The following is a 12349-nucleotide window of genomic DNA, read 5'->3' as shown; positions in this document are numbered from 1 at the left end:
TGGCAATAACTCCGACACTGTCAAAATTTATGGTTTTTCTCCTGTGTAATGAAGTTTTGACAACTGTTTAACGTTTTCCAATACAAACCTCTGATTATTTTTAACAGATTTGAAGCAACTTTAAGCTTTGTTCAGTCTAATTCGAAGAATAAAATGTTGTATTCAACTCGTTTTCGTGTAGATTGGTTCATTTACTTCATCTCGTGGCTGATAAACCACTCGTGAAATAAAGCGTCCGATTTACACTCAAATTCGTTAAATAAATAATTGTCCCTAAAAAGCTGAAAATAAATATTAGAGCAGTGTTGGCAATTACAAAATAAGGTCCAATTCTGAAGTTTTCTAATTTTTTTTCGCAATTATGACAGATTTTCGTACTCGGAGCGAACCCCTTTTGTTTGACACCGTTTTATAAAAAAAATCGACGTATAATTGGCTAGAAAATGTATAAATTCGTCAAATTCCAGAACCCGGAAACACTGAAAATTGCTTGAAATATCATAAAACCGTTTTACGTCTAGAAATCGTATTCTCAAAGATTATTTTTACGATTTCAAAAATTCGACATTTCTAAATACTTTCGCCATTTTTTGTCGTACTATTTTACTCATACACTCATACGGGTCATACAAACCAGTAAAAGCAATATTTCATTTTTCAACACAGAAAATTATGTCAAAGATATGTGTTTTACCCAGGTATTTAAAATTTTATAATTATAGTATTCGTACTTATGGCAAAATCGAAATTAATAGAAAATTAATGGGAAAGTTATGCGCGATTATAATTACTGGGTAAGAATTCGTATTTATTAACACGAACATGAACACTATTTTCAAGATAGTGAATATTTTTTGTGATAGAGCATGCAAGTTTTTGTAAAATAACTTTATTAAAGTGTTGCTAATTAAAGGAATTTTTTATCGTGTATTTATGGCAGACACGAAGCTGTCTAAAGAGTCACGCCAACTCCTCACACAGCGTGAAATTTAAAACAAAATTTTATTTGCATTACTAGATTTTTTCCTGCAAAATCTTGTAGACAGAATTATAAGGCAAATAAAAATGTTAAATTTTAGTTAATTTCGGTGGACGAATAAATTTTTGCACTTTGAAATAATTAACTCCTCGATATTTAAACTAGAATAAGGCCGAAGTCCTGTCACACCTTTGCTACAAACTTGTTGTAACCGGACCTGGAATAATTAACCGGCCCGTAACAAAAACTTATTGATTTAGAAGCGACTATTCAGTATTCGTGATTCTTATCAGCGAATCTAATTAAATTAGCTTCGGTTATCTCCTTATATGCAGCATTTTCATCTCGCGAAAAAATCTAATTCAAAAGCTCCATTTCGCCCACTTGAGGCTGTCTGGGCGGCCCCTAATTTAAATTGGGAAATTTAATTATACGTTCCGCTTGCCAACATTAGCAAGTTTAATAACATGCCTTGACAATACGTCCACTTAATTGTTTATTGTCCCAATTTTTGTTAGAAAATCTGTTACATAAGCAGTGATTAGAGATTTATCGACATTATCGCGCGATAAATCTCCCACAAGTCTAATCTTAATTAACGAAAATCTGCGGGAGCTTTTCTGTACCAGGTGACAGTAATGAATTTATTTTTCCATCGATCATTCGACCGCCATAAATTGGGTCAAACCATAATAAAATCTTTATTAACAACAATTAACATTTGCCTAAAGATCAGAAAAAACGTAAATAGGGTTCCAATTATCTCGCAGTAAGGTTAAGCAAATCCAGATCGAAATCGAACGTGCATTCGCACTTCTACCAACCAGTGTTGCAAGCTTTATCTCACTATCATGACTTTAGGGATTTTTTCCGCTCGGTGATATATTGGCAGCGCTCGATTTCCGAGTTGTGGGAATTTGTATTGCACCACTCGCTTTATTTATAGGTATTGTTCGATTAATATTTTTCGAAACAAGTTTGAAAAAATATCGCATTAATTAGATGGCAAAGAATGGGGTCGGAACAATTAATTAATCGTAATTCGGTTATTTATGGCCGCTTAGAGATAAAGGAGTTTCTTAACGCCAAAAATGCGGTTGGCAATTATTTTGGGGACATTGTCACCAATTAAATTCAAAAGTGACGACCTTCGAAGTTGGCACTTTACATAATCCAGTTTTATTTTATCAAACTATAAAAGAAAATATTCAGGAACTAATAATCATTTTTAAATTGCATTTTTCAAATTCTAAGTATGCCTTTTTCCCAGTTCCTAGTCTCTGGAAAAAAATTAAAACCATCATTTAGCTTTAGTATAAAAAATTCAATTTTTTTTAATTGACTTCCAATATCTTGAGCAAATTTAGCCAAAAATTTCGAAATTATCGGTTATAATTGGTACTATTGTAAAGTCTTTAATTTTTTGTTCTTCTGTTCGTTAAATGTGCTTTAGAAATTTAGGCCTGTGTCATTCTGTAAATTTTTGAAGGCTGATTACTATGGAGTTTCGCTGGAATCGGCGCTGGAAAGTTTAAGAAATATTTTTTAAATATTCATTTTAAACTTATCTGTTGAATATCAAAAACTAGAAACAATCGGAACTAAGTTTCGACTCAGAATGAGATGTTATTAGTTTTTTTACTTGTTATAAAAAAACCTCGATAATCATTCCAATACCTTGAGCAAATTGAGCCAATAACTCCGAAATTATCGGTCTTATTTTTTTCATTTTCATTTTCATTTTTTGTTTTTTTTTTGCTTTAGAAATTTAGATCTGTATCATTTTGTAAATTTTTAAAGTCTGATTAATATAGAGTTTCGCCGTAATCGGCGTTTCAAAGTTTAAGAAATAATTGTTAAATATTGACTTTAAACCTACCTACCTTGTGTTATATATTTTTTTGCTGATTACCCAGATGTCAATTCTTCTATCGTTAAGCCTGCTAGCTAGTATTAGCGCAGTTTAAGAAAAGGCAAAAAACCTTTAAATTTTTTTTTAAATTATAATTTTTACAAATCTATTAAATATCAAAAATTAGAAACGTTCGGAACTAAGTTTCGACTCAGAATGAGATGTTATTAGTTTTTTTACTTGTTATAAAAAAACTCGATAATCAATCCTTGAGAAAATTGAGCCAATAACTCTGAAATTATCGGTTATATTTTACACTATTTTAAAGTATTTAATATTCTTTTCTTCTGTTGTTTAATTTTTAGTTCTTCTGTTTTTTTTTTTGGTTTAGAAATTCAGGCCTGTGCCATTTTGCAAATTTTTGATTACTATGGATACTTAATATGTACTTAAATATTCACTTTAAACTTATCTGTTGAATATCAAAAACTAGAAACTATCGGAACTAAGTTTCGACTCGGAATGAGACGTTATTAGTTTTTTCACTTCTTATCAAAAAAAATATTATCAAATATTTGCCTCTAGGTTAAAACGATTTGCGCAGGCGTTTTCCCGGATCATTTTACTTACGATGTCGTAAGTTCCGGTGCGCTCCGGGCAATTTCCGGGCACTCGAAAACTTTATGTCTGAGCACCCGGAAATTTTAAAATAGCGGAAAAACTGTTTTTCGTAGAATTTTATGTCTAGAGAACCATATTTCGATTTTTAGGAATTATTGGTAACATCTAGCAAAACTATAAATCGAAATAAATTAAAATATACAAATTTCTCGTCACTATCGCGTGTAATTTATTCATTTGAATGACCCGATCAAGTTCGTATTACAACACGCACACGTACTCATATATTAAAAATAAAAGTCTAATAAATTTCACATGTAATATTAGACACGTTACACTTTTAAAATGCAAGGATTCAATAACCTTAATTCGCATAAATCCAATCCGAAGTAAAAGTATTAATTTTCTTATTATTTTTCCTTTTAGGTGTTACAGTTTTGCAACACTTGAACCGTTTTTTTCCTGCTTATTCAAATTCCTTGCAATTAATTAAGCAGGCAGTTTGCAATGACTTAAGGTTATCTCTCTCCAAACGCAACAATTTTTCAATTGTTGAGACCACGCGACTAATTAATGAAATTAAGATCACTTGTATGAATACCATTTTAATAAATCCATGTCAATGGTATTTCCATGCATCAAATCTCCATATTTTATTACCGTTCAATTGCAGTTCATGATGCAAGGAGTCATCAGACAATTTGCATCGAAACCGACCTTGTGTACTATCGAGTTTTCTTCCTTCCTCTGTACGAAGCCGCAAAATGCAAATATTTAATTAAAGTCGTAAATCTGCATTTGCACACATGCGAGATAATGATAGATTCGGTTTCACAAACGAGGACAAAGTTGCATGTTTTACTGGTTGGTATTCATATAATTTTACGTTTTAGTTAAAATGTCATTCGCATTTGCGTAACTCGGTGTTATTAACCTCGCTAAGGAGTAAGTATAACACAAGAAATGTTTTTTAATAAATATCGCTCAATAAATAGTAAGAAAGTTTGAGCATCCTGAAGACGCTGTAGTTACAACAATTACATAAATTGTGTTTATTATTCAAAAATAAATAAATTGCCTTACAAATCTTTAATAATTTCAGTAACAAGACATTAAATACTCATAATTAGATGTTAAATGCGACATATGTTTGTATAGAAAGATGCTAATTTCCTAAGTTAAGTACCTGTGTATTTTATAAGAGTTTACGGAAGAGAAAGGTGTCGTTAAACATATGAAATTAAAATTTTTAAGAGGTTCTAAATTTTGTTTCCTTTTCGGATGAGTTTAACTAGAGAGACAACTAAAGGAAATTCAAAATAAAAAGTCTGTTTCCTACAGAAAGTCCAGCTAAGATATTAGGTTAACGTTTTTCTCACTAATTAACAAAAATGCAATAATTTGTACCTTTACTAGTCTTTAAAGTGTTAAAAGTACTTAAAAATAGTTTCCAACGTTAACATTAACATAATTAATATTGTTATTATTATTATTATTATTATTTTTAATAATTATTTTTAATTATATAAACTAACAGATTCTGGCAACTTTTTCCAAATTAGAGAACAAAATATTAAAAAAACAGTTCTTCAAATAGCTTTAATTTTAGTAGAAAGATAAAAATTGATAGGAGTAACTATTTTCGAAATAAAACTGTAACCTTAATTAAGCGCTTGCATATAAGCAAATTTAGTACTTTAGTATTATTATTATTAATGTTATTGTTATTAATATGATTATTACCCCAGTCAAATTAGACAAATCGTTCAAAAAATTTTATAGAGAGTTGGAGTTTTTTTTAAACATTTCTTTACACTTGCGTAGATGTATGTCAAAATTTCCTGAGGCTGGAGGGCAAGCTCGAAGAGGGGGAATAGGTTATAGAAGTTTTTTTTATGGGTTTTTGCTTATATCTCGAAAACTATTGCTCCAATCAATTTTTGTCTTTTCACCAAAATTAAAGCTCATAAAATTTTCTACAAAATAGTTATTTGCATTTTTCATGTAGGACTAACCATAAGCGAGATATAAGTTTGAAAATAATTAATAATAAAAAAAAATGTGCTTTAACAAAAAATGTCTTGTGATTTAAAATACACTAAATTTATTGGGTCCAACACTTTATTAGAGGAGAAAGGAGGAGACATAGAAGTCACTGAAATCTTCAGAGTCGATTTTAGATGCTGCATTTTCGTCTTCGTCTCAAACATTGAAAACTGAATTACATTTTAAATTACATATTAAATTACATTCACAATTAAATTACATAAACACAATTCGTGCGCAAAATTTTAGACTTTCAAGCAGCAATTTTAAGAACCTTGTCTCAGTTGTAACCTGCTTACATTGCCTCGTTACATCTTCGAGACAATAAGGTTCATTTAGCACTTGAGAAACGATCGAAATGAGGCCGTGGTCATCGCAACAACACTTTGTTGTAACAATAATCGCTCTAATAATCCCATGTGCAACAACCAATAATTGTTATAATTATTATCGCAGTCGCCCATTCTTCGATTTAAACCAGCTGGAAGTAGTTGTCTGGCTGCGGGATATGTTTCGCAAAGTTCAAATGCACTTCCACTGGACGCTAATCACATTCCACATTCTTTAAGTCTTGTACATTTCGACATTCCGCCTTGTTGCCGTGCGTGGATTTTTGGCGAGTTGCGCTCAAAAAAAAAATTCATCGCGAATTCAAAACTTCCTACAATGGGCGAGGTCTGCTTTATGGGCGAAAGAGGAAAAATCTCAGTCGTGTGCGAGCGATAATATTGGTAAAACAGCGACCTGATCTAGTATTGAGCAGTGAAAGTGCATTCAAGCGCAATTGTCGCACTAATTTTTGCCATATGTTAATTTCCTCCGAGCGGCTTATTGTCAAAGCTGATGATTCGAGTAATCAATAGAGAAAGTTTTTCTTCCTGTGCGTAAGTACAAGGTGTGTCGTTACAATATCCTAACTCGTCCAAGCGTTACGTAAACTGTTCGTTTCTAATAAATTTATTTACAAAAATAGGCCAATGAAAATTTCATCGATGGATGAAAAATTGACTGCGATTAGTTTGATCGATGGGCGACTTCATTATCATAATTTATTTTGACTTGTCAACTGTTTGTTGAAATTTAATACGAAAAATTATTATTATTACCATAAATGCCAAATTCAGAAATTTAATAAACAATAATTGGTCCAACATAAACACTCGTGTTATGCAAATACAATTACTGGTTACTTAATGTTAACAGAATAACTGCACGGCTTACGCAATGCATATTATAAACATAAATTATTGCAACTATATGTAATTCACACACTCCATTTTTGCGTGTACTACAAGGAAAGGAATTTTAATCGACGTGATTATTTACCAGATTTACACAAGTTGCTCAAAGAAAAACCCAATCTCTATAAATTATTACAATTTTATTGGAAAAAAACAGACAGACACATTATCGTAGGCAACCGATTATACACCAAACCGGAGCCCACTCCGATTCGGAACGTGCATGATTTTTTGTGTTTCTTCTCTTAATTGTTATTACTGTCATATTCGAATTAATTCGTCTTTTAATCAATTGATCATTTTCAACTGTAGAATTTAATTTGTACGTGAATGAAGAGAAAATAAATAAATAAATAACGAAACAGTCAAAATAAACGACACGTATGCAAGCTACATATACACTATTTTTTCTACAATCCAACGAATCAATTAAAGTACGAAACTCAAAAAAATCGTGAGCCTGGAAGTAATTGTTGTACTCTCTTTATTTATTTACTTATTTTACTAATTATTGACAGTAATAAGACACCATTATCCGATTTTTAAACCAGATAACAAGAACGAAATAAAAAGCATTTCAAGCAGCCGTTTAATTCCTACAATGAAACATAATTATGTACATGTTAGTAGAGTTTCAATTGCTGAAAATGCCTTTAAAGTGAACAGTTAAAGCACTAGACAACATCACTAAAACTGTTCTAGGAGCAGTGGTGGTGATTTATAATTATTTCATAGAACTTGCACACACTTATGGTTTTATTAGAAATCACTTTGGTCTTGTACTCCTGATACCACCCCAGTTTTGCTTGATTTTTTATTTAAATTTAAAACAATAAGGGTTTATTAACCCGGCGCATCCACCAAAATTAATTTTTGTATTTAAATGAATATTTGCTCAGGAATTTATGTGGGTGATCAATTAACCAGAGAATCAGCAGTAACAAGACTCTTATTATCATTTTAACAAATTAATTACAACACAGTTCTTTGATTTCAATTGAGATTTCGTCTTGTGGTGGGCAACCAGTAATACACAAAAGGTGGTAGTGGTGATAAAACAAACGTTTTGATTGTAAATTATGCACGTAATGTAAGCAAATACTCAATAATAATAAATGATTATTTCTTAATTGTTACTATCTTCTTGGTTTAGAAATAAACTATTTCCTTAATTGATACAGGCAACCAGTAATACAATTAATTTTTTGTTTATTCTAGTTTCGGAGTAAAAACGAATCAGACGTGATATTTACTCGTTAAAGTTGCTCAAACATCAATGTTTCCTAAATTTTGGATCATTTAGCCTTTAGTTTTGAATAAATTGTTCACGAACATAACCTCAAAACGCTCAAAACTAGAGGGGCCTCAAAATGACCGACAAGACGTACCCCAACACCTACAACGTGTACAACCGGCCCCCCTGCGCCAAGCAAGCCCTAGACAACAACCCAAATCAATTTTACTCGTACAACATGCCCATCAACAACAATTACAACCAACTGGAAGCCTTCAACATGATGTCACCCCACAAGACCCAAAACGTGTGCATGTACCCCGAACTACCGACGTGGGACACTCGCATCTACGAAGACACCCTGAAAATCCCCGACAAGATCGAAATGATTGAAATTACAAGCAAGGATTTGAGCCCTGCGGCGAGTTATTGCAGCAATTTGGACTTACTAGTGCCTGACTTTTACAAGACTTTGGGGAAGGACTTGAATTATTTTAACAATCAGAAAATTGATTACCCGGCTTGTGCCCAAAGCAATCAAGGGGGAAACACACAAACTGTAAAGTACTGTAGCATACAAAATGTAGAGTACCATAATTACGACTATTACAATTATTACGATGGCAAGGTTTTGGACCAAAACCAATACTTTGACTTGCCGGGGGACAGTTTCCAGCCCCTCGACCAACAAACGGAGTCAAATGATGAAAGCGATATAATTGTAGAGGAGTCAGATGAAGACTGCACTGATTATGGGGGCACTAAAGTGCCCTCAGGAGACAACAAATGCATCATTTGCAACGTCTCGTACACACCACTGGGGACCCAATTTTATTTCCTAACCCTCAAGAGCCCCCTAACTATGTCGTCCCAAAAGCCAGTCTTTACGAAAATTGTCAGTATTGTGGGGCGAATTTCCAACGAAATTAACTACTTGTGCAGCGAATGCCTGGGGCTCATTAACACAATCGATCATTTGCAATTTAAACTCAACGGTTTCAATACGGAGTTAAAGATGAAGTTTCAAAGAACATGTCAGGACAATAATGTCCCCCAAAGACCAAACAAAAAACGCTTCAGAGACAACAAAGACCGTAGAATGAAATGCAAACTGTGCAAAAAAATCGTCTCTTTGCGCCAAATTTGCCAAAAACACGCCTTAAAACACAAGTCGCGTTTTTTGTGCGAATTTTGCGGCAAAACATCGCCAACTTTGCGCCACTTCAAGCATCACCACCAACACCACGCCATCAAAACCCCCAAAATCGCCGCATTCGTGTGCCGAAACTGCCCGAAGAGTTTCCGGACAAGGTCGAACTTGACCGAACACGAGAACTACTGTCTCGGGGTTTTACCCCACAAATGCCAATCGTGTGATAAGAAATTCCCCTCGAACACGAAACTCAAAAACCACGTCAAACTCAAACACGACAAGAAATTTATCGCGATTTGCTCCATCTGTAACATCGGATTCGTCAAACTTTCGGATTACAAGGCGCACAAAATTAGCCACAGCACTGATAAGAAATTTCAATGTGCGAAGTGCGACAAGTCGTACAAGACTTTGAGTAACTTGAACTTCCATATGAAAGTGCACAGTGGGAAGTTACCATTTATTTGTTCAATTTGTGATAAGGGGTTTATGCGGAAGGAGTATTTGGAGGCACATGTTAATAACCACAAGGGGGTTAAAAACTTCGGGTGCCACGTGTGTGATAAAAAGTTCGTGTCGCAGAAAAACCTCGACTCGCATTTAAAATACCATGATGGGTCTGCCAAGACCAGGACTTGCAATATTTGTGGTAAAGTGATGACGACCGGTTTTGAGGAACACTTACGCATTCATAACAATTTGAGGGAGTTTGAGTGTGACCAATGTGACTGTAGGTTTAACACGAAAGGGACTTTAGCCAAGCATAAGAAACGCAAACATTAATAAAACGAGTTAAGCTACAATTGTTTATTTACATTTATTTAACTACAATTCTAGGGCCATGATGGGGCTTCGCCCTCCTTCAAAACCCGGCCGTATAGCGCGCTCTTGTCCCTGAAAAGGGTCAAACGCTCGGTCTCCTTCCTGTCCAAATACCATCCAAAAGCGAAGCCAAACGCAGGGAAGGCAATCAGGTAGATGTCTTTAGGGATCAAGTACCTCAGTTTCATTTTGTCGCTGTTTTTGCGCTTTGTATTTTTGGGTGTACGAATAATCGGCGTATATTGAACTTACGACAAAGACAGGGAGCAGGGTTACGATGCTGTAGCGACTGATTATGCGGCCAAAGGCAATGGCCATCTGAAATTACGTCACAATGAGGTTATGTCACCGAATTATTTAACACCTTCTGGGTCACTTATACCCACCAAAGTTAGGTCGGGGCACCAATTACACGAAACTTGGGGAGAAAAACACGCAATAAGCGCAAAATTGTATAAAAAGAGTTGAATTACTTTGGCAACTGTCAAAAAATCGCCCGGGGGTGCCAACCTAAAATATGTTTTTTGATTTTTATCGAAAATTGTTGAAAAAATCAAACGCAAAGTGGACAAAGTGGTGTATTACTGTTTTAGAACAGGTTTTTACGTTTATTTTCTATGAAAAATCGCATGAATCAATCAAGGTCCAATGTTATGTATTGTCAAATGTCAGTCCAAAAGTGGGGTTATAATTGATCAATATTATTGTTTAGTTTGGTTATTTGGGCAAAAATGAATGCATACGGGTCGCATTTGCTGCCCCCGGCCAAGGAGAGTGTCCGTGCTGCTTGCAAAAAGTGTGGATACGCTGGCCATTTAACTTACCAGTGTCGTAATTTCATTAAAGTGGACCCCAATAAAGAAATTGTCTTGGATGTTAGTAGTACAAGCAGTGAGACTGATCAGGAGTATTTGACGCCGCTTACGGAGCTCCGCGAGAAAGAGTTGGTCGAGAAGTTGAAGAAGAAACACAAGAAGAAGAAAAAAAAGTCGAAAGTGAAGAAACGGAGACATTCGTCCGAATCGGACAGTGATAGTGATAGTGACGAGAAGAGGAAGAAGAAGAAACACAAGAAGAAGGCCAAGAAGAAAAAGCGGCATTCGGAGTCCGAGTCGGACTCGGACTCTTGATAAATTGTGTATAATTGTGGTTTTTTTGCAATAAAATTATAATTTATACAACTAAACTTTTTCGAATTTTATTTTTTTCACCCACTTTATATCCTTCAATTTTTTTAATTTTTGCAGGAGATTAAGCCCTTTGATAGGGCCTTTGACTGTGAAAAAATCATGTTCGGACAAACACCCCTTGGGACCTTAATGAATTTTTAAATATTCTTTAAGATTTCCCGATTTCGCAAACTTTATTTTTTTTCACCCACTTTATATCCTGCAATTTTTTTTATTTTTGCTGGAGATTAAGCCCTTTGATAGGGCCTAAGACTGTGAAAAAATCATGTTCGGACAAACACCCCTTGGGACCTTAATGAATTTTTAAATATTCTTTAAGATTTCCCGATTTCGCAAACTTTATTTTTTTCACCCACTTTATATCCTGCAATTTTTTTTATTTTTGCTGGAGATTAAGCCCTTTGATAGGGCCTTCGACTGTGAAAAAATCATGTTCGGACAAACACCCCTTGGGTTCTTAATGAATTTTTAAATATTCTTTAAGATTTCCCGATTTCGCAAACTTTATTTTTTTTTCACCCACTTTATATCCTGCATTTTTTTTATTTTTGCTGGAGATTAAACCCTTTGATAGGGCCTTCGACTGTGAAAAAATCATGTTCGGACAAACACCCCTTGGGACCTTAATGAATTTTTAAATATTCTTTAAGATTTCCCGATTTCGCAAACTTTATTTTTTTTCACCCACTTTATATCCTTCAATTTTTTTTATTTTTGCTGGAGATTAAGTTCTTTGATAGGGCCTTCGACTGTGAAAAAATCATGTTTGGACAAACACCCCTTGGGACCTTAATGAATTTTTAAATATTCTTTAAGATTTCCCGATTTCGAAAACTTTATTTTTTTTCACCCACTTTATATCCTGCAATTTTTTTTATTTTTGCTGGAGATTAAGCTCTTTGATAGGGCCTTCGACTGTGAAAAAATCATGTTCGGACAAACACCCCTTGGGACCTTAATGAATTTTTAAATATTCTTTAAGATTTCCCGATTTCGAAAACTTTATTTTTTTTCACCCACTTTATATCCTGCAATTTTTTTTATTTTTGCTGGAGATTAAGCTCTTTGATAGGGCCTTCGACTGTGAAAAAATCATGTTCGGACAAACACCCCTTGGGACCTTAATGAATTTTTAAATATTCTTTAAGATTTCCCGATTTCGAAAACTTTATTTTTTTTCACCCACTTTATATCCTGCAATTTTTTTTATT

At 33.9% G+C, this 12349-nt stretch overlaps 3 protein-coding genes across 3 annotated transcripts; 2 read left to right on the top strand and 1 right to left on the bottom strand.

The window, feature by feature from the left end:
* The first annotated feature begins 8109 nt into the window (after positions 1–8109).
* Positions 8110–9909, top strand: LOC103312505 (zinc finger protein 320). Its single transcript, XM_008193283.2, has one exon. It carries the CDS (start codon positions 8110–8112, stop codon positions 9907–9909), a length of 1800 nt encoding a protein of 599 aa, XP_008191505.1.
* A 15-nt stretch (positions 9910–9924) lies between these two features.
* ND-MNLL (NADH dehydrogenase (ubiquinone) MNLL subunit) lies at positions 9925–10246 on the bottom strand. The gene is given in 1 exon segment (NM_001161786.1): positions 9925–10246. A coding segment is annotated over 1 exon segment (177 nt). The 5' UTR covers positions 10137–10246; the 3' UTR covers positions 9925–9959.
* A 433-nt stretch (positions 10247–10679) lies between these two features.
* Positions 10680–11134, top strand: LOC661628 (protein SREK1IP1). Its single transcript, XM_967778.4, has one exon. It carries the CDS (start codon positions 10680–10682, stop codon positions 11076–11078), a length of 399 nt encoding a protein of 132 aa, XP_972871.1. The 3' UTR covers positions 11079–11134.
* The last annotated feature ends 1215 nt before the right edge of the window (positions 11135–12349 follow it).

Source organism: Tribolium castaneum, chromosome 1 (assembly GCF_031307605.1).
Source record: "Tribolium castaneum strain GA2 chromosome 1, icTriCast1.1, whole genome shotgun sequence".
In the NCBI taxonomy this organism is placed as follows: domain Eukaryota; kingdom Metazoa; phylum Arthropoda; class Insecta; order Coleoptera; family Tenebrionidae; genus Tribolium; species Tribolium castaneum.
This window is presented reverse-complemented; position numbering and strand designations above follow the sequence as displayed.

What these genes read in the sequence shown, in the direction of transcription:
- LOC103312505 (XM_008193283.2), top strand. Translation starts at nt 8,110, where the DNA reads ATGACCGACAAGACGTACCCCAACACCTACAACGTGTACAACCGGCCC.
- LOC661628 (XM_967778.4), top strand. Translation starts at nt 10,680, where the DNA reads ATGAATGCATACGGGTCGCATTTGCTGCCCCCGGCCAAGGAGAGTGTC.